Genomic DNA, 23,172 nt, shown 5'->3' on the forward strand with positions numbered 1-23,172 from the left:
TGCAGGCATTGTAGTTATTACTTGGACAACTTTTCACCATTCAAGGTCCCTGTGACCTTGACCTTTGGCCGAATGACCCCCAAAAACAATAAGTTTCATCTACTGGTCAGGCCCAACCTCCAAGTCAGGTTTGTGGGCCATAGTTGCAGGCATTGTCGAGTTATCACTCGAACAACCTTTTACAAAAGGGGTCACTGTGACCTTGACCTATTGCCCAATGACCCCCAAAACAAAAGGGGTCATCTACTGGTCAGGCCCTACGTCCAAGTCAAGTTTGAGGGCCATAGGTGCAGGCATTGTTGAGTTATCACACAGACAACCTTTTTCCATTCAAGGTCACTGTAACTTTGAACTTTGGCCCAATGACCCCTAAAATCAATAGGGGTCTTTTACTGGTCAGGCCCAACCTCCAAGTCAAGTTTGAGGGCCATGGGTGCAGCATTGTCGAGTTATCACTCGGACAACCTTTTACAATTCGAAGTACATGTGACCTTGATCTTTAACCCCAAAAACAAAAGGGATCAGCTACTAGTCAGGCCCAACCTTCAAGTCAAGTTTGAGGGCCATGGGCGCAGGCATTGTCGAGTTATCACATGGACAACTTTTTACCATTCAAGGTCACTGTGACCTTGACCTTTGGCCCGATGACCCCCAAATCCAATAGGGGTCATCTACTGGTCAGGCCCAACCTCCAATTCAATTATGAGTGCCATGGGTGCAGGTATTGTCAAGTTATCACTCGGGACAACCTTTTACCATTCAAGGTTACTGTGACCTTGACCTTTGACCCGATAAGCCCAAAAAACAAAAGGGATCAGCAACTGGTCAGGCCCAACCTCCAAGTCAAGTTTGAGGGCCATGGGTGCAGGCATTGTCAAGTTATTACATGGACAACTTTATACCATTCAAGGTCACTGTGACCTTGACCTTTGGCCCGATGACCCCCAAATATAATAGGGGTCATCTACTGGTCAGGCCCAACCTCCAATTCAATTATGAGTGCCATGGGTGCAGGTATTGCCGTGTTATCACTCGGAAAACCTTTCACCATTCAAGGTCACTGTGACCTTGACCTTTGACCCGATGGGCCCAAAAACAATAGGGGTCAGCTACTGGTCAGGCCCAACCTCCAAGTCAAGTTTGAGGGCCATGGGTGCAGGCATTGACGAGTTATCACATGGACAACTTTATACCATTCAAGGTCACTGTGACCTTGACCTTTGGCCCGATGACCCTCAAATACAATAGGGGTCATCTACTGGTCAGGCCCAACCTCCAATTTAATTATGAGTGCCATGGGTGCAGGTATTTCAAGTTATCACTCGGGACAACCTTTTACCATTGAAGATCACTGTGACCTTGACCTTTGACCCGATGGGCCCAAAAACAATAGGGGTCAGCTACTGCTCAAGTCCAACCGCCAAGTCAAGTTTGAGGGCCATGGGTGCAGGCATTGTCAAGTAATCACATGGACAAGCTTTTACCATTCAAGGTCACTGTGACCTTGACCTTTGGCCCGATGACCCCCAAATACAATAGGGGTCATCTACTGGTCAGGCCCAACCTCCAGTTCAATTATGAGTGCCATGGGTGCAGGCATTGTTAAGTTACCACTCGGACAACCTTTTACCATTCAAGGTCACTGTGACATTGACCTGATGAGCCCCAAAAACAATAGGGGTCAGCTACTGGTCAGGCCCAACCTCCAAATCAAGTTTGAGGGCCATGGGTGCAGGCATTTTCGAGTTATCACTCCGACAATGTTTTACCATTCAAGGTCACTGTGACCTTGACCTTTGACCCGATGACCCCCCAAAACAATAGGGGTCATCTACTGGTCAGTCCAAAATTCCATATCAAGTTTGATTACCATAGGTCTAGGCATTGTTGATTTATCACTCGGACAAGCTTTGGTCCACCGACGGACCGACCGACCAACCGACCAACATACCTGTGCAAAGCAATATACCCCTCTTCTTCGAAGGGGGGCATAATAAGGTGAGTTTGAAATAAAGATAAACATACAGCTTACTTCTATCATTTAAATTTCTTGGATAAAACAATAACAACCAAACAATTAGCCTATCCTAAACATCGAACATCGAATAAAATCAAGTAACTTTTTTATATGTGGTTATTTATATCCCGAAATTGATATAAGAGTTTACCTCGCAATTTCTTCCCTTTTTCAGACCGACATGAAGAATGTCTTTACACCCAAGGCCACAGCCTGTTGTAGTTATCACAGACGTCTGCACTGCTGAATCAAATTCCTACATATAAAGAAGAAATGACATAAGATATTGGGACGAAGGTTTGCATACATCCCAAAATGATGACAAAATGTGGATTAAGTGCCAAGGCATTATGCATCTGATTATTATTTCAAGCTTCATCTCCTATAATATTTCAGCTGCACAGAATTGAATCTTCTTACAATATTGGGTTAACATTGTGAGGCCTTATTGCTAAATGTTCCCTTGATCAATCGGTTCCGTAATGCCCCCCACTCCCCCTTGAAAAACTTGTCTTGTGGTAACTTGACAATGCCTGCACCCATGGCCCTCAAACTTGACATTTAGGTTTCTGGTGACCAGCTGATGACTCTGGATGTTGAGTTCATAGAGTCAAAGGTCATGACGGTCATAACACACTTTATCCTCACACTTTAATGGTCATAACCTTAAAACAGCAACAAATCAGCTGTCATTTCAGTCCATGCATATTTCATTCAATTGTCCATATAATCCTGACAACATGGCGCTCAGGGGGGCATAATGTTTGACAAACATTTCTTGTTAATATTTTTGTTTTTATTTAAATAATAAGAGGTTCAAATTCCGTTTGATTTTTGGATACCAATTACGGCCTTTATGTCGTTTTTTGTTGCAAACACCTTGATAATATATAATAAAAAGCTTTTTTGACAATCATCTCTTGTTATTCTTAAGGTTTAAAAGTTGGTGTTACATCGTATGAAATAACGAATATTGTTATTTGGCGTCTTTTGAAATAATACAACTACATGTATTTAACAAAACCACTGACAACTATAGATACAATAAGCTAAATTTAATAGCTATGCAGAAGTAAAGAAACTTCTTGAGCAGACCTCGTACATTGTGGTCTGTATTGTTAATATAGAGAAAATGTTTACTTAGTGTAAGAACTAGCAAATTGATTGAATTTATTTTTCAATAGTCAAACCCCCCCTAAGTCGATAGGGGTCATCTACTGGGCAGGCCCAACCTTCATGTCAAGTTTGATGATCATAGGTCCAAGAATTGTCGAGTTTGCTTTCAAGGTCACTGTGACCAAGACCTTTGACCCCTAAAATCAATAGGGGTCATCTACAGGTCAGGCCCAACCTCCATGTCAAGTTTGAGGGCCATGGGTGCAGGCATTGTTGAGTTATCACTTGGACAACCTTTTATCATTCAAGGTCACTGTGACCTTGACCTTTGGGCCAATGACCCCTAAAATTAATAGGGACAATCTTCTGGCCAGGCTCAACCTCCAAATCAAGATTGAGGGCCATGGGTGCAGCCATTGTCAAGTTATCACTTGGATAACCTTTTACCATTCCAGGTCACTGTGACCTTGACCTTTGGCCCAATGACCCATTAAATCAATAGGGACCATCTTCTGGCCAGGCCCAACCTCCAAGTCAAGTTTGAGGGCCATGGGTGCAGGCATTGTCGAGTTATCACTCAGACAACCTTTTACCATTCCAGGTCACTGTGACCTTGACCTTTGGCCAGATGACCCCCAAAAACCATAGGGGTCATCTCCTGGTCAGGCCAATTCTCCAAGTCAAGTTTGAGGGCCATGTGTGCAGGCATTGTTGAGTTATCAATCGGAAAACCTTTTACCATTCAAGGTGACTGTGACCTTGACCTTTGGCCCAATGACCCCCAAAAACAATAGGGGTCATCTACTGGTCAGGCCAAATTTCCAAGTCAAGTTTGAGGGCCATGGGTGCAGGCATTGTTGAGTTATCACTCGAACAACCTTTTACCATTCAAGGTCACTGTGACCTTGACCTTTGACCCATTGAGCCCAAAAAACAATAGGGGTCAGCTACTTGTCAGGCCCAACCTCCAAGTCAAGTTTGAGGGCCATGGGTGCAGGCATTGTCATGTTATCACTCAGACAACCTTTTACCATTCAAGGTCACTGTGACCTTGACCTTTGGCCTGATGACCCCCAAAAACAATAGGGGTCATCTACTGGTCAGGCCCAACCTTCATGTCAAGTTTGAGGGCCATGGGTGCAGGCATTGTTGAGTTATCACTCGGACAAGCTTTAAAATTATTTTACCATTAAAGATCACTGTGACCTTGACCTTTGACCCGATGACCCCAAAAACAAAAGTGATTATCTACTGGTCAGGCCCAACCTTCATGTGAAGTTTGATGACCATACGTCCAGGAATTGTTGAGTTATCACTCGGACAAGCTTTGGTCTACCGACGGACGGACCGACCGACATACCGACATGCCTGTGCAAAGCAATATACCCCTCTTCTTCGAAGGGGGGCATAATAATGTTTGAACATTATTTTGATATTTCACATTTAAGTTATAAGGTAAAAACTTTTTACTAAAATGTATAAAAAAAATCATATATGTTTATGATTCTTTACGTAATAATATACATATAATCCTTATTTCGTAATGCATTCTGTTACATGGATTTAATATTGTATTCCCTAAAAAATCAGTACATTCGTATCATTGTGCTCATGTTAGTTTGAACGTTATAAACGAAGACTACAACTTTCTTGAACATCCCTCATATTCATACCATTTGCAGCCTTTGTCCACATGATTTCAAGAAGGCTTTCGACACAATACTCTCTTTGAGTTGCATATCTGGGGACAGAATGTTGACCAGCACATCGGCCTGTAAAAAGAGTATAAATGACTTCATGTTCCAGACAGTTACATTATGTTCGCAATATTGACACCGTTCCAGTTGCCTTTCATTTGGATTTATATTGATATAGTAGATCATAGAAGTACGAACTTACCATCAAATTAATACTATCGTGGGAATTGCAAGGACAGTCCATAGTTTAACATTTTGGATAATGCAAGTAAACATACATATCATGAATGTAATAATAAAAGTACAGGTTTCGATAATGCATATATATTCGTTTACGGTTTTTAAATAAACATAGGACAGTTAAATTAAAAATAGGTATTAGGTATATTGAGAAATGTAAAATGCTAATCACTAATTATTTACTTCCATATCATTTTCAAGGAGTGGATTCATTTTGCAATATATGCTTACATGTTCTTTCACTAGTTCACCCTTTTTGATAACTACGTTCACGCCTGAAATAGTGTCACTGTAAGGAAGAACGGGCGATGATGACTGACGTCTATGTCGGACCTCTTGAGCATGGGACCTGTACAATCTGGTTGACAAATGTAATTTCGTTCACGACAGCAAAAGCCATATACCAAAGCATAATGAACAAACATTACACTATAAACACGGTGTGGATGAATGAGTACAGTGAAAGCACATCATTTAAAAAAATCGAATCTTTTATCATTGATGTTAAAATAAGACATATACTATTTACCCTTCTGTAGGAGATGTTTCACCCGGCCACTCTAGGGACTCGCGCAAGGCTGCTTGCATTGCCTCTCTATCAGACTGTACCAATGACATGTATAATTATGTATATAAGTTAGTTCACACATGCAATAATTATATCTAGATCATGATTTGTTATCTACATACCCACAGAATCACCAGCAAAACGCATCTTACAAATCAATTTATAACATAAAATAAAATAACTTACTAAATCTGAAGGCTGGAATTTAGTCAACGTTTGACTACCGATCCTTGGCCTTTCACGAGCAGCCAACAGTGGTTCAGTGTCTCGAAGATTCTCAGGACGAGTTCCTATGCCCTCAGAGTCGCTCGAACTACTTTGATCCGACGAGAGAACGACCTCGGAATCTAGTGACACCCTGTTAATTAATCATTCTAGGTATGAACGTATTTTTTTCTACAACACTCCTATATCTGCCTGTATATTTTTCAGATACATATTAAAAAGCTCTATATGTCAACTGCAGTGTCTTGTCAATTTGACGCTTGAAAACTTGTTTAACTGTTTTATTTGTAGTTTTAATTTCATGTGGTATAATTTTTCAATCAAGGTTATTCGGTTTAATAAATCAAACAAGAAAATTGCAGAAAATCATGTCACTCATTTGCAAATTAATTACGATGTGAATCTCCTTCGTCACTGTATGCTATTGGAGCAAACTTATCGGTGTTTGATTTGTATATAAAATACAGGCCGTCAACCAAGTTCAGGTGAGAATATAGGAAAAAATATAGGAAATTTTGTCCAAAAATATAGGAGGTTTTGGCATTTTCTGGGCAAAATATTGGAATTTTAAGGTTGAAAAATCGACATTCACTTACTTGTTTATTGGCTATAATCATAAAATTTGTGTTTCACTTAACCCACATTCCTTAAAGGGACTGTACACCAGATTGGCACCAAAAAAAGTTTTATTTCTGCCACGAATCTCAGGACAATTATTTTGTTTACTCTTTGATATCATAATTGTAAAAACAAGAGGCCCAAGAGGGCCTATGCTCTACTGGCATGGCTCTTGTGGACATTTTCAATCCAGAGCATGTACGTATGAGTAAAAGGCAACAAATATATAGTTCACTTTTTGTGTTTGGGTTAGCTAAAAAATGCTGCATGTTCAACATCTGAGGACAGAAAGTGTTGTAAGCAGATTAGTTGTATGATCTATTTTAATATGTGCCAAGTATAGGTAATCTGTGGGTAAAAAATATTTGCTCTCAAAACTGTACTCATGGTCAAAATTTCATTGCTGTAGCTTTAAAAATTGAAAAGGAAGTCAAAAAAGGTGGGGCCAGTGGGAATAATTTCAAATGTTTTGCTAGACAGTCATCATATGATGCTCCACAACAAATATCAAAGGTATGGGCCGTGCGGTTTGAAACAAGAAGATTTTGAAAATATTTCTTAAATAAGTCTCTAGAAAACTTGTGACCCCCGGGGGCAGTGCCAGTTTTGACCCAAGGGGCATAATTTGAACAACCATGGTAGTGGACCACTAAATAAAGCCTTGTTCAAAATAGCAAGGATCTGCATAGCTGTTTCAGACAAAGGGGTTTTTAACATTTCCCAATTTATGTATAACAAACCTGTGATTACCTCAGGGGCATAATTTGAACAAACATTTACAAGCAATTGTGACTTTACATGTAAACTTGGCTCATGTAGACTTGGCTAAAAATAGACTAAGCTAATAAATAACATTTTTTATATTTTCAAGGATAGTTTTCGAAAGGAACCAAGCTCTAATTGATATCTAGATACTGTACAAGATTCATCGAGATACTATCAAAACTGAAGTCTGTATCGTGTTCACAAGCAATTGCTTACAGACGCACTGATTTTTTATACTTTCAAGGCCCATAATCTAGGCATGCATGGGCGGATCTGGCTGGTTTTGCAGAGGGAACCAAGCTCTAATGGGTATCTAACTACTGTATATTAGTTTCATTGAATTACAATCAAAACTTAAGACTGTATCGTGTTAACAAGAAGATGTTAACAGACGCACGGAAGCACATACTACGTACACATTACCATCGCATAAGCTCTTCTGGCCTTTGGCCAGTAGAGCTAAAAATACCAAAATGTAAAACAAAATAGAGTCGGAGATGGATTTCGAACTGGGGTCACTAAAATTGAAGTCCAGTGTTGTATCCTTACTGTGCTATGAAGGCTTACCCTTAACGGTTGGAATATTTCAGCTATATACCTAAGATTCTTTTTTAATGGAAAAATACCAAAAAATGGCGAAAAATAAATTAATTGTAAACTATGTGGTATTTCAGTTAGTATTAGTTTCAATGCATTGTACACTTCGATACCAAGTTTATGTCAGTTTTCGACAATTTTCTTCTTCTTTTTTTTCGCTATTTCATCATATGGGGTACATCCCCTTTAAACCTCTCCATCAAAGCAGACTATGCTGCAGCAACACAACTGTGGTCATCAAAGGTGTCCAGATGGATAACCAAGGGTGTACAACAGCAATTCTGAATAATGGTGATGGTTTGGAGGATAAAGACAGTCTTAAACTGTAAATAAACAATATCTAAAGGCAGTATCAATCCTTTGAATGATTTCAAATATATCCCAGCACCACTTATTAAGAAAAATATAGGAAAAAAATCCAAAATATAGGAAAATATAGGTTTTGAAAAAATATAGGAAATTTCTCAAAAATATAGGAAAATATAGGAATTAGTTCACGGCCTGAAAATATAAAATGTGCAAATGATACAAAGCAGATTTAATTTTCCACTTTCAACAGAAATAGGTATACATGTTTTCAGGATAATTCTTCTGTTACGTATAATACACTATAGGTTTATTAGACTTCTACTTTTACCTAGATTCATGTTGGTAAAAAGCTACACAGCTTATTTAAAATTTTACATGAGATCCGACAATAAACAAATATTGACTTGACTTGAAAAATAACTAGAAATGTGTCAACAGCACACGAATCCCACAATTTGCCGCATTTATCATAAAAGCTAGGGTCATTCGTTTGTCCATACACCATCAATGAGCTTCAAAATAATGAGTTCCACAACTTAATAACACAGGCCTTCCGGCAGCCACTAACAAAAAAGTAGGAAAAAGTAGGAGGTTTTCTGACAAAAAAGTAGGAAAAGTAGGAATATTTTTGGTTAAATATGTAATTATTAATAGCTATAAACTTAACTAGGAGATGTTTTTAATGCAAAATCATACCATTCTATATGCCACATTGAATAATTTAGTGAATGATGCTTGGTCGGTTTCTGTTGCTGAACTGTATGGGTGAAAAGATGAAAGTCAAAGTGGAACATGTTGCCACACCTTTCAACAACAGAAACCTGCCAGTTTGACATCTTTTGTTCATTTTCTGCAAATAAAACTAGCACAAAGATCAAACTTTAATATTTTTGCGGACTTTATTTTCAAAAAAGTAGGAATAGTAATTTTTTAATAAAAAGTAGGAAAAGTAGGAAGCTGTTAAAACTAGAACTCCGCGAGTTGGATGTGTCGCCTGACGAATTATTTACTGTCGACATTATAGCTGTTAGATTGGCATGAGATGTTTTTTTAAAGCAAAACAGGAAGTTGGCCATTTTGTTGTTGTTGTTGATTAAACGTGACCCTTGTTGTATTTTTGTAGAGGGTCACCCAAGGAAGCTTCCTGTAAAGTTTCATTGAATTTGGAGTGGTAGTGCTCTGGTGAGCTAAAAAAGTGTGCAAGGTAAAGTTAAACATGAAAATTAACAAAGGGCAATAACTCTAATATGGAAGCAAGAGATACAGTTTTTGTGCACTGCGATCCCCTTCAATAAGATCTATCTATCTATAAAGTTTCAAGTTGATAACTCTTATAGTTTTCGAGAAATACCCCAGACAAAATTTAAGCTTGAAAATTAACGAAGGGCAATAAATCTATAAACATATAGATGCAAGAGTTACGGTTTTTGTGAACTGCACTTTCCCTCAATCAGATATAGCTACGGAATAAGTTTCAGGTTGATACCTCCTATAGTTTACGAGATATGCCACGGACAAAACCTAAGCATGAAAATTAACAAAGGGCAATAAGTCTAAAAATATGGCAGCAAGAGTAACGGTTCTTATGCACTGCACTTGCCCTCAATGAGATCTATCTAGCTATGAAATTTCAAGTTGATACCTCTTATATTCTTCAAGATATGCCCCGGACAAAACTTTTAAGCATGAAAATTAACAAAGGGCAATAACTCTAAACATATAGATGCAAGAGTTACGGTTTTTGTGCACTGCACTTTCCCTCCATCAGATATACCTATGGAATAAGGTTCAGGTTGATACCTCCTATAGTTTACGAGATATGCCACAGACAAAACCTAAGCAAGAAAATTAACAAAGAGCAATAACTCTAAAAATATGGCAGCAAGAGTAACGGTTCTTGTGCATTGCACTTGCCCTCAATGAGATCTATCTAGCTATGAAGTTTCAAGTTGATACCACTTATATTCTTTAAGATATGCCCCGGGCAAAACTTTAAGCATGAAAATTAACAAAGGGCAATAACTTTAAGACTAAGAAAGCAAGAGTTACTGTTATTGTGCACTGCACTTGCCCTTCATGAGATCTATCTACATATGAAGTTTCAAGTTGATAACTCTTATATTCTACAAGATATGCCCCGGACAAAACTTTAAGCTTGAAAATTAACAAAGGGCAATAACTTTAAAACTAAGAAAGCAAGAGTTCCTGTTATTGTGCACTGCACTTGCCCTCCATGAGATCTGTCTACATATTAAGTTTCAAGTCGATAACTCTTATATTCTACAAGATATGCCCCGGACAAAACTTTAAGCACTTGCCCTCAATTAGATCTATCTACATATGAAATTTCAAGTTATTACCACTAATAGTTTAGGAAATATACCCCGGACAAGTGAAAATGGGACACGGCCGCCGCCGCCGCCGACGACAAAAGTAACCCCTATATGTCGTCTTTTCAGGCGACACTAAAAGTATGAAAAAGTAGGAAAAGTAGGAAAAAGTAGGAAAAAGTAGGAACGCTGGAAAGCCTGATAACATCAAAATACATTCAGGGCAGCGGAAATCGAAACAACTTCATCAGCCACACAACACTTCCCTAGGCATTCATAATTTAGCTCTTTAAGTTTGGAAGTTTAAGTGACACTAGATCAAAAATGCCATTGTTTGTTAATTCAAGGGCAATAACTTTGCTAAGTGCAGCAGAAAACGAAATCCCAGGTACACAACTTCATAACCCAAACGAAACACCATGTGCACAACCTCATCACAACATTCCCCAAAGGTTTCATGACTCTATGCAATTAAGTTTCGTTCAAAATTAATACGAACGGATCACCGATGAATTCCCACACAGACGGACAAGGGCAAATCTCAATCCCCCCTTTTTGTTGAGGATTAAAAAGTGCTTTTTAGGCAAACACCTACACGAACCTTGATCGACCTTTTGTTGGCGGGATAACCTCCCCATCTTTCGAGACATCAAGCCAACAGTTGAATCTTTCTTCACATGTTGTAAGAAAATTATGATTCGATCCATGTTTAAGGCCCGTCATCAACAGCCACATGTCAGCATCTGTAGCAGTTTTGAATAGCACGTTAACAAGTAAACAGCCAGTAAATTAGCTTGTTGCAATTTTAATGTTTGTAAAATACATTCATAGATTACAAGAATACCAAGGTTAACAATTGTAATCAAATATATCTGGTAATTCCCGCAACGTTTTATGTATTTGTTAATTTCATATTAGTACAATTTAATTTCAAATTCCCTCAATGGGTTCAAAAGTTATGGAGCGAACATAATTTTTTTATAATTATATGATAGTAATGTACATGACTTCTGACCTTATAGTGTGACCTTGACTTTAAACCGAGCGGATTGTTACATACGCTCTGTACATCGACTCAATATGGTGAACATTTGTGGGTAGTCATTTGAAATCCATTCTACGATTCAAAATATATAGAGCGGACACTTAAGAAAGTTATATAATAGTTCTATGACACTTGACATCTCAAGTATGACCCTGACCTTAAACCACAATGGTTGTAACATGTACTCTGCAAATTGTCTCAATATGTCAAACATTTGTGGCGAGTGATATCAAAATTATTCAAGCGGTTCAAGAGACAGAAAGCAGACATGAAACGAATTTATATGACCTTTGACCTGTAAGAGTGACATTGACCTTGAGCTTGTTGCAACATGCGCTCACTTATAGTCTCAATATAGTGAATATTCCAGAATAGTTATTTGAAAACCCTTCCAGTGGTTCAAGTTATATGGAGTGGACACAAAATACAGTGCGAACTTGAATCTGAACCAGGCTCCTTGTTACATACACTCTTGTCTCATTAGGTGGTGCAAGAGAAATCGACCGGACACGAAAGGTAGCCATATGACATTTGACCTCTAAATGAGACCATGACCTTGAACCAAGCTAGTTGTAACCTTATCTCTGTACAACATCTAAATACGGTGATCATCTGTGAATTATTATTTCAAACACCTTCCAGCGCTTCAAGAGATATGGATCAGAGACACAATAGTCATATGAACTTTGGCCTTTGGTGGATACCTTGACCTTGAACGGGGCTGGTTGTAAGAAGCACTCTGAATTTTATCTCAATATGGTAAACTAACTGAGTAATTATTTAAAAAAAAACTTCAAGCAGTTCAAAAGATAATGGAGCGGACACGATTAATGACAAAGACGGACGGATGAACAGCTCTAGCAAAAACGACATGTGTACATTCATTGGGGCAGACATAATTAGCTTACTGTCAGTGCAAACTTTTTCAAAATCAAAAGTTTCACTCCAAATTTTATTGGCCATCGATTCAACGAATTTAAAGTCATCTTCATCCCCCTCAATGTGCACCACGAGCTTATATTCTGCACCATTTCCTGTTTCTGTCCACTTGATAGTACCCTTCCTTTGGCTGCCGAATATATATGTAAAACATTCATAGCAAAATTGTATTATACATTTTAAATCACATTACAAAATTTCAGAAATGTGCTTTGAGATTGGTGCTTCTCCTTCTGATCATTGAAAAATAAGTCTTTGAAAAAAAAAAAAAATTTCCTTTTTTGTATGTTTTATTTGAAAGTAAAATTTGGCTTACCTCAAAACAGACTCCACATTTTTCAAATAACATTTTTTGAAGCATCTTGCCTTTGCGCTACAAAGTTCCACATGGCCGGCTCGTTTTGGTCTTAAATGCTCAATATTTTTCAACACCTTGTTTTTGAAATCTTCTGCTTGTTTTTCAAAAAAACTGCAGATGATAATTCTTGACGAACTCAGATAAACTTTTGTGGTGTCGTAACCAGATGCCATACCAGTGACGTTCATTTCAAGAGACTTAATATCAATACCTTTCGGAAGAGCAAATTCTTTTACAGTCAGGCAATCATCAATAAACGCAAGCGCTCTGTCAAGCTTATCTGAGATAAAGGCATACATCACTATCTTATTTAAATGCATGTCCGTCTGTATTTCAAATGCTACTTGTATCTTTGCATTTCGAAGCTTAGTTCTCAAGCACTCCTTGCACTCAGCTGTGTTGAGAAACTGTGCTAATTCTGCTTGAATGATCTTTTCCTTGCTTTTCACTTCACTGAGACATTCATACATTTTTATTTCTACAGATTTTAGCTCTTCATCTGTAGAAGCGCATATGATTACTTTTTCTGCCTTTTCTTTCATGTTACAACTGACAGTTTCACTGTTCATTTTAGCTCCAAAACGATTGATAATAAGTAAGATGACCTTATATTGAGGGAGCGATATCTCAGACCGACAGTCTTTCTTCTCACCAGCCGAATTGATTTTTTCACGTTGTTGTCCTCGGCTAAATTGGCGGCCTCTTGAACCTCCTCTACCTCGTCCCGTCTTTTTATTGTTCCTACGACTTTCGAAAGCGTTTTGGGGGTCTCTTATAGTCGGTTTGAACGCATCGTCCTGTCCGACGTCATTGTCAGGCAAAACAATATTTCCTTCATATGACTGGGAATGTTTCATTGGGATAACTCTACCAACATTTCCAGGAACTCGACTGCCTAACTTTATTGGAGGAGCCTGTACAGGATCGTCCATTGTTCGAAACGGCGATTGTGGTTTCCTTTCGACGGGATGAGATTCACGATCAATCAACAGAGCTGCATCTTCAAACAAACCAATCTTGTGTTTCATAGGCATTTGGCTTGTGTCACCTTTACTTGGTTCACATACACCCATCGGTCTCTTCAGCGTTATCAAGTTCGGGTTGTCTGCTAAAACATAAGACATAAATAAAACATACCCTCCTATCGGCATCCATTTAGTCATTTCTAACTAAAAGTGTGTTGGGTACGGTAGTGACCAACATCCTTGTTTGATGATTGGTGGCATAGTTATTGCCCTGTTTTAATTGTTGTTATAATATCAGTTGCAGATGAGTAATTCTATTCAGTAGATCATGTAAGCGGCTTTCTCACAGCAGTTAATTAGTTAAATGGATTATATAAAGATTAGCCTATGGACAATGCAAGTTGTACAGATAGCTGTGTAAAGGTTAAAGCGACAGCCCATATGTTTTTAATAATATGACAAAGGTCGACTTAATGCAACTTAAAAGCAAAATATTGAAGTAATTTATTGCTATTTTGTTTTTAAAATATATGTTTGAAAAATGACCATGGCTCTTCAATCTGGTGACCTTGATCTTTAAATTGTTGATCTAAAATCAAAAGGGATGAACAATCGAGATTTAAACTACCAACATCCCTACCAAGTTTTAAGACCGTATGTCCAAGACCTACATTAACATTAATCGGAAGAGGTTTCGTGTTCAACTGCTACTTTGACCTTTTATCTGCTTATCTCAAACTAGGGGCAATCTGCAGGTCATGAGCAACATACCTACCAAGTTTGAGGACCTTCTGCCTATTATAAAGCTTACTCTAGTATTAGATCAATCGGACAAGGGTTTTGTGTTAAAGGTCACCGTAACCATGATCTTTGAACTCAAAACCGAAAGTGGTCATCTGCTCGTCATTTCTAACCCGCCTAAACGTGTAAATTAACTCTTACCGTTCCCAGTTTTGAGCCAATGGTGATGAAATGTTTCGAACCATGGATCAACTTTAACATCCGCCCCTTTAAAAGTATGACCATCCTTTGACAGTATGGATTTAACAGCTGAAATTTATACAGCAAGATATTATATATCCATGACATTTAATCCGAATCGATCGCGTTAAAGATGTTTGAATTCGGTCTTTAATATAACACGCACAAGGCATGAAACAAGCAAATAATTATAGCAAGTTATTGTCATAATTGGGATGAAAACGTGAAGGTTCAATGAAAACACTTACCAGACAGATCATTGATCTTAACTACGTAAGTTCCGTTCGCTTTGTTATCAACATCAATAACGCAACCGTCTTGTCCCCCAGATCGTTTGCTCTCGAAGTAAAGCTCTAGAAACTCGTTTGAAACATTTTGCGGAACATTGTATACAACCACTCCGTTTGGCTGTCCCAAAGCTTGAATCGTTATGCGATTTCCACACAGCCGTTTCTCCTCTAGACGCCTTTCCCAAGCGCTAATATCTAAAACCAAATTACAGAGTATAATATTTAGATAATTAAGACATATTAACATAAGTGGTTTCCTTATTTCGTTCTTTATCGTCAATTTGTATTCAAGGTAAGGACTTCAGACTCTTTTTTATGAACTTGCCGATTATATTGAGAAAATTAACTTTCATAGGCATATTTTTTTTTACATAGTATTGCTATTACTAGAAAGTTATCCAATACTTTAAATTCCTAAAATATGGAAATAACTTGGTCAGTTTTATTAATAAATTACATGTTCAATTAAATGTTATACATATGTAAATTTATTTCTTTTGAATTCAATATGTATATTACAAACTACAGAAACAAGTACAGTAGTCGAAAGTTTAAACATACACCACGTTAAAGGGCGCAACATTCGATGTTTCTTGTTTGTGAGTTTATGTTCTTGACTTGGCGTTTACCTAGTGCCATTAAACCGAGTTTATGTTTAAACATTTTGCTACTGAGCTTGTTTCTGTAGCTTTTCGCATAAATATTGCTCCCCTAATCCCACCAACCAGTGCATCAAGAAGTAAGTTTATCTACAGGTGTAGTATATCAAAACAAATGTGTTTAAGATCAAATATATAACTACTCGGTTGTAAAAACCTAGTGTTCTTAATTGTTTGAAAACGAGCATTAATGTGTATAGGCAAATGTATATAGATAGTGTCAGATGTCCTATATTTAAAGTAGTAATGGCATGTTCAAAATTAGTAGAAGAGATATGGTTGCCATTTTCAGCAAACGTAAACATTTACACAGATGTTTCGATCGCTACTTATAAATACAACTAAAATAGGAACGAGCATGTATAACAGGTGAATAAGAATAACGCAAAATTCTTCGTTATTTAATTAATTAAAACCTCGCAAGTTAATCATGTTTTTTTTCTGTTGTGAAACAGCCAATAGAGGTATAATTCGATAAATGCATGATACCAGTCTGATAGGTCTTACTTAACATGCGCTATTTTAATGCGCCCATCAAAGCCTAAGTCAGTACCTTACATTCTTAGCAAACTGGTTTTTTTAATGAGTTTCTGTATGACTATGACATCGCTATAATCGGCATTGATGCAGACATTGAACAACAAGCGATCTAACCCTTATGATGTATCAATTGTTGAAACCTCAGAAATGCTGCAAACCTTGATCTGTGACAGCCGTTTCAAATTGAACCACGGCAATAGATGGGCAGTCTATTTGGCGGTATAAGGAAGTCACGGTCCGTTTACATATCACCTCAATATAGTTCTCAATGTGGTCGTCTTTGGTCACAGGTGGAATATTCTGCAAAACGAGTAAATAAATCACAGTTACAGTTTACTCCGTAAAGTATGTTTGTTTAATTTTACCAATACTTATATACTATATTGAACCCTATTTACACAAATAAGCTATCATAAAATGAAAGAAAACACTTTTTTCAGCTTGGTCTGGAAGTAGGAGAACTACCTAAAATGATACAGGTTTATCTACCACAACGTGGAGGTAGCAGCTCTGGAAAACTTTTAATTATATTAAAAGCTGTTTAAATGTGTATGCACTATGTCTGTGTTGTATTGTGATATCATACACCTCTATTTCAGTGTATTCTACTAGGTATTGAACAGTTGAGTTTTCAAACAGGTGCATCTTTATTTCTTGCATTACTGGGCTTGTCCCTATAGTTTCCATTGGGCCTAAATTTAAATACATTTGGTTCGGGTTACCCGACCCTACCTTCAAAATAGGTTCTGATCCTACTGTTTTTATAGTCAGTTGGTATGTCAGTAAGATGTTGTTTTTTAAGTGACACTTGTATTTCAAATCAAAACATACACATACGTATGGAACAGACTGAACAAATTGCTATGTGCACCTGTCAGAGTTCGAACTCATGACTTCTTGGTCAGGAGGGGACACTACCTTGTCGCTATAAAAGCTAGCTATATAGCGAGACAGTATAAGTGCCGCTATGTACACATCGTATGCACCCGGTTACACATTCATCCTCCATTTTGAAATTCACATTGAATTTCGAAGTCAAAGGTCAATTTGCGATGAACTTGGGACAAATCGCATAGCACGGGCCCCACGTTGTGCGCCAAATGTAACAGACAGCACAAATTGCTATGTGCACCTGTCGAGGTTCGAACTCACGACCTCTTGCTCTGGAAGCGGACACTCTACCGCGTCGCTGTAAACGGTAGCTCTATAGCGAGACCATATAAGTGCTGCTATATAGACATCGTATGCCCACGTTTACATATTACAAACATATATTTTGAATAATAAACCTTTAATTTCTTACAAATAATGCACTTACCAAAATATTTATTACTGATTTATAACAAAATTGTAACCGTGTATTTAATAGTGAAAACGCACATATATTAAATGACTGGTGGGTCCTAAAATATTTACCGTGATAAACAATCATCTCATTAGGTAGAAATTCCATGTTTTCTGCACCTCTCTTTCAAATTAATTTCGGTATCCTTCATGAGAACCGTTGTTTTTCGTATTTATTCATCCTCTTCGGTAAACTATAACAATTGCCATGGGTGTAGGGATTGTTATCACACAGACAAACATTTTGTGTTCAAGGTCGCTATGACCCAATGGCCCCTAAAATCAAAAGGGGTCATCTACAGACCAAACCAGACCAAACCCTCAAGTCATGTTTGAGGGCCATGGGTGCAGGCATTGTCAAGTTATCACTCGGACTACATTTTTGCATTCAAGGTCATTGTGACCTTGACCTTTTACTTGATGATCCCAGGCCCAGCCTCCATGTCAAGTTTGATGATCATAGGTCCAGACATTGTTGAGATATCACTGGGAAAAGCTTTGTTAAGTTTTTACTTAAAAGGTCAAGGTGACCTTGACCTTCGGCCTGATGACCCAAAAAATCCAAAGGAGTCCTCGACTGGTCAGGCCCAACCTTTATGTCAAGTTTAATGACCATAGGTCCAGGAATACTGGAGTTTGCCTTCAAGGTCACTGTGACCTTGACTTTTGACCTGATGACTCCTAAAATCAATAGGGGTCGTTCACGGGTAGAGACCAACCTCCAAGTCAAGTTTGAGGTCCATGGGTGCAGGCATGGTTGAGTTATTACTCATACGACCTTTTATCATTCAAGGTCACTGTGACCATGACCTTTGGCCTTATGACCCTCAAATTCAACAAGGGTCATCTACTGGTCAGGCCTAACCTTCAAGTCAAGTTTGAGGGCCATGGTTGGCATTGACAAGTTATTACTCGGACAACCTTTTATAACTCAAGGTCAATATGACCTTTACATTTGGCCCAATGACCCCCAAAATCAACAGGGGTCATCTACTGATCAGGTCGAACCTTCAAGCCAAATTTGAGGGCCATGGGGGCAGGCATTGTTGAGTTATCAATTGGATAACTTTTAATAATTCAAGGTCACTGTGACCTTGATCATTGGTTCAATGACCCCCCAAATCAATAGGGGGTCATCTACTGGTCAGACCCAACCTCCAAATCAAGATCATTGTCAAATTCATTGTCAAATTACCAATCGGTCAACCTTTTTTTATTATTCAAGGTCACTGTGACCTTGACCTTTGACCTGATGAACCCTAAAATCAATAGGGGTCATAGGTCTAGGCATTGGTGATAAATCACTCGGACTTGTAAGCTTTAAAATCCTTTTACCATTTAAGGTCACTGTGACCTTTGACCAGATAGCCATTAAAATCAATAGGGGTCATCTGCTGGTCAGGCCTTATCTTCATGTGAAGTTTGATGACCATACGTCCAGGAAATGTTGAGTTATCATGCTGACAAGCTTTTATCTACCGAAGGACCGACCGACAGACTAACCAACGTGTGCAAAGCAATATACCCCTCTTCTTCGAAGGGAGGTATAATAATTAAAAACCATAATTAAGATACTGCATAGGATGAATTGACAAACAAAGTACCGTGAGGACTGGGCAGTTTTGCCAAGAGTCTGGCTTTTTTAGAAAATCCATCAGGGCAAATGGAGGCACATCTGGAAACCCATGCACCAATGAAACTGAAAGGAATAATTATTATATGTATTGTTTCATAAAAATTATAGTATTCAACATTTTAATCAAATAAGTGAGTTACAAAGCAACTGTTAGTGTTAAAGATGCACTCTCAAAGATATACCAATTTTACCAACTTTTTTTTATTCTTTGTCTTGGAATTTTTAAGAGCAAATTTTTGCATAAATATCTGCAAACCATTGATATAAGATTGCTGACAAAAAATCAGATCGTTGATTAGCATATTTCCGTTTGAAAATTAATGTTTTATGGCTTAAACCGTTATTAACAGTTTAAAAAAAATGCATAAAACCTCATTTTTTTAACTTAAATATAAAAATCTGCAAATTTTTTTGTCAACAGTCTTATATAACTGGTTTCCATGGATTTTCGCAAAATTTGGCTAGTTCCAAGACAAAAAAGTAAAAAAGTTGTCAAAACATTCAATCTGTGAGAGTGCAGGTTTAAAGAATGTAATCAACTGTTAGTTTTAACTGTAATCAATCTATTTTTGAGATAAAAGTTATAAAGACTGAACTCTGATTGGTAATCGATGAACATCACAAAAACTGATAAACAAACATAGTTCAAACTGATAAAGGTGGTAACTAAATTGTATGAAGTTTGAAGTTGATATATTCAATGGCTGTAAAGGTATTAAGAAAAAACATGAAAAAATGTGGACAGACAGACCGACAGGGTGATTACTTTATGGTCAGTGGTTGCCAAATAATTTTATGGTTGATCAGATGGCTTTTTTCTGTATTATCAAGGAATGTTGAAAGTATTTCTCGGGAAGTCAGGACGGGAAGTCAGGACATTGTTAGCTGGTTCATCACATGGACAACAGATACGATAGCCATCACATACTGTGAGGTTTTGTTTATGAGAACAAGTATCTGAAGAGCATTCCTTATTTATATATGGTAATATTGTAAATTTTAAAATATATGCTTAAAGAACACATGCTAAACATATGGGTTTAAAACTTATCATGTCAATTGCATCTTAACAGGTCCCACTTCAAAAAAATATTGCAAAAGATCTGATACTGACTCAACTCTTTCCACTACTTTAAAGTCTAGCTCGGATAAAAAAACACCACATCCTCAGTTGTACAAAGGGTGTAGGCTTTGTTTAAAGGGGCCAAATGGCATGGTCCCTCCTCCAAGACTTTTGTGCAGCTAGATTGTTGGAGATAATGATTTGTCTTGGCTTATAGTTTGTATCATTACATTGTTTTATCAGAACATCAATATTCTTACATTTTACCGTAAATGTATCTTTGTATGATTTTAGTGATTTAGAATTCTGAAACAGAAACAATGTAGCTTCTGCATGTTAAAGCTGCACTCTCATAGATATACCATTTTTACAACTATTTTTATATTTTGTCTTGGAAAGAGTAAATTTTTGTGTTAATATCTGTAAACCAATGATATACTGTAGTGATGTTCAGATGAATGATTATAATCAAAAATCAATTGGTTGCCCCGGAAGTCTGCGACAATCGATTGTACGGTATATGGTCATAATCGATCATCGGTTCAACCAGAGTTGCTTTTCATCTTTGTTTTCCACTCACCAGGGGACATCACTGTGTTAGAGATTCGTCCTTTATTTTTCGTTCATTACCGCCTATTTTGTTTTGCTTCATTTATTTGTTACATTTGGAGCTGTTCATTTCTTATCGTTAAACAATATGGCTGACCAAGCGTCAAATCTCGAAGACGAAATATTTCCCTATCCTGGGGGCAAAGCCAGATCGAGAGTATGGACTCACTTCGGCTTCAACAAAAAAAAGCCAGGCCCACCTACCAAAGAAAATCTTGATATGGATTATGCTGTGTGCCGGCAAGAAATATGCAAACAAAGGTTGGCTGTCAAACTTTTTCCTTTCGTTCTAAATGCAGACTGTTTTCTTTTCGTTTTGGCAATGCAATTTGCACGTTGGAATATTTGATACGATGGTCAGAAAGGATGTTCGCTTATTTTTTTTTCAATTGATAAGTAAATTTAACAAAATTTAATTGAAATTGAAAATATAATATAGCTGTCAAATTCACTCAAATTAGTGTTGTTTAAGCTTGCCATGCTTTAAGAAGTTAATGAACCAGCAGTCATGAAAGTGCCTTGTGCAAATTTAATTTGAGTTTTGAAAGTACATAACTTATCAGTTAATGTTGTTTAATTTAATGAAAAGAGTTTACAAAATGTTTTGAGGAAAGAAATTTAGTTTGAATAGTGTACTGTGTGTAATAGTTTGTATAATTTCTATCTTCAGGCAACACAACAAATCTAGCCTTTCACCTTGACCATGACCATAAGGGAAATATGACCGATAGGCCCGAGACGAGTAAACCTGTTCTGGTCCAGCAGAAAATCCATACTTACAATACTGGAACTGTTCAACCTCGCATGAGTGATACAAAATAAGCAGAAATTGATGACATTCTCCTTCAACTAATTGTGAACAAAATTCTCCCCCTTAGTTTGGTTGAAAATCAGTATTTTGTAAAATTACTGGGACTTCTTGATGCAAGGTATGCTGCCCCTGGCCGAAAGAAACTAGAAAGCATGCTGGAGAAGAAAATGGCAGAAATCAAAGCAAAAGTGGTAGCAGGGCTGAAAGAATGTGACAGTATAAGCATTACACATGATGGATGGACAAGCCTATACACTGAGAGTTATAGTACAATCACGGGTCATTTCATAACAGGAGGTTGGGAACTACCATCAGGCCTTGCGACCACCAAAGTTGTTGGATCACACACAGCAGAGAACATTTCTCAAACTTTGGAAAAAGCACAATCAAAACGGAATCTTCCAGAGCCCATAGCAGTAACAGACAATGCAGCTAACGAGAAAAAAGGCTGTTGAGCTGTTAGGATGGACGCGTTTCGAATGCTATGGTCATCGCATTAATCTGGTCGTTAGAAATTCTCTGAAGGAACCGACTGTTTCCCGCTTGGTTGGGAAAGGAAGAAAACTTGTCACTTCTTTCCACCAATCTTCCAGTGCAAATGATTTACTGATGGCAAAACAGTTACTTCTTGGCACAAAAACACACAAGCTGATTATGGATGTTCCAACACGGTGGAACAGCACTCATATGATGTTGGAACGTCTGATTAAACAGACAGCACCAGTAGTTGCTGTTGCAAAATGACAATTCCCTAAATAAGAATGCAACTTCGACAATAAAAAGTTACAGTATTGGGTTTGATGAGCAGGGCTTGGCAGAGAAGGTTGTTGAATTATTGAAGCCATTTCTGAATTCAACAACCAGTGTTTCCTCAGAGAAAGAGCCAACCATGCATAAAGTAATCCCAATACTTTATAAAATTGCCAAGATTGTAACTGTTTCCGATACAGACCCAAATCCTGTAAAACAAATGAAAATAGCAATAAGCTGTGAAATGGAAAAAAGAACAACAGATAAGGACATCTGTCTCCTGCTAGCATGTATCCTAAATCCCTTCACAAAAGACCTTGGATTTCTCACACCAGAAGAATTATACCATAGAGCTGTTATACAAAGAGGCCTTACGTGAGATGAACAAAAAAAAGAGAAAAGAAGAGAAATCAAATGAGGAACCTGGACAACAAGCTGCTGCGAATGTGTATCTGGGGTTACCAAGGCTATTTGTTGATGAAATGGAGTCCACTACTACATCACAGGACATTGAACCTATTCCATGTGACCAGCATCCACCGCAAGTTAAAACCATTGAAAATGACAAAAAAGACAATGGGTTGTCCCAACCAAAAAAGTCAAAACACGGAATGGATGACTGGTTAGACAATGTAGTATTTGTGAGCCAGAGTACTCAGCCAACTACTGAAGTTATCAGCCAGGAAGCCAACAGGTACCT

General features: G+C 37.7%; 1 protein-coding gene across 1 annotated transcript in view; it reads right to left on the minus strand.

Annotated features, from left to right (window-relative positions):
* The window catches only part of LOC128227913 (uncharacterized), a 39,390-nt gene that overhangs the window by 12,538 nt on the left and 3,680 nt on the right, over positions 1–23,172 (minus strand). The window contains exons 2-13 of the mRNA XM_052938850.1: positions 19,208–19,302; positions 16,418–16,559; positions 15,019–15,255; positions 14,732–14,839; positions 12,783–13,932; positions 12,436–12,596; positions 11,084–11,225; positions 5,825–5,996; positions 5,600–5,673; positions 5,302–5,428; positions 4,807–4,905; positions 2,169–2,273 (exon numbers count right to left, since the gene is read on the minus strand). Of these exons, the coding sequence (XP_052794810.1) occupies positions 2,169–2,273; positions 4,807–4,905; positions 5,302–5,428; positions 5,600–5,673; positions 5,825–5,996; positions 11,084–11,225; positions 12,436–12,596; positions 12,783–13,932; positions 14,732–14,839; positions 15,019–15,255; positions 16,418–16,559; positions 19,208–19,258 (2,568 nt within the window). The 5' untranslated portion in view covers positions 19,259–19,302. The remainder of the gene's footprint in view (positions 1–2,168; positions 2,274–4,806; positions 4,906–5,301; positions 5,429–5,599; positions 5,674–5,824; positions 5,997–11,083; positions 11,226–12,435; positions 12,597–12,782; positions 13,933–14,731; positions 14,840–15,018; positions 15,256–16,417; positions 16,560–19,207; positions 19,303–23,172) is intronic.

This window comes from Mya arenaria, chromosome 3 (genome assembly GCF_026914265.1).
Source record: "Mya arenaria isolate MELC-2E11 chromosome 3, ASM2691426v1".
Lineage (NCBI taxonomy): Eukaryota > Metazoa > Mollusca > Bivalvia > Myida > Myidae > Mya > Mya arenaria.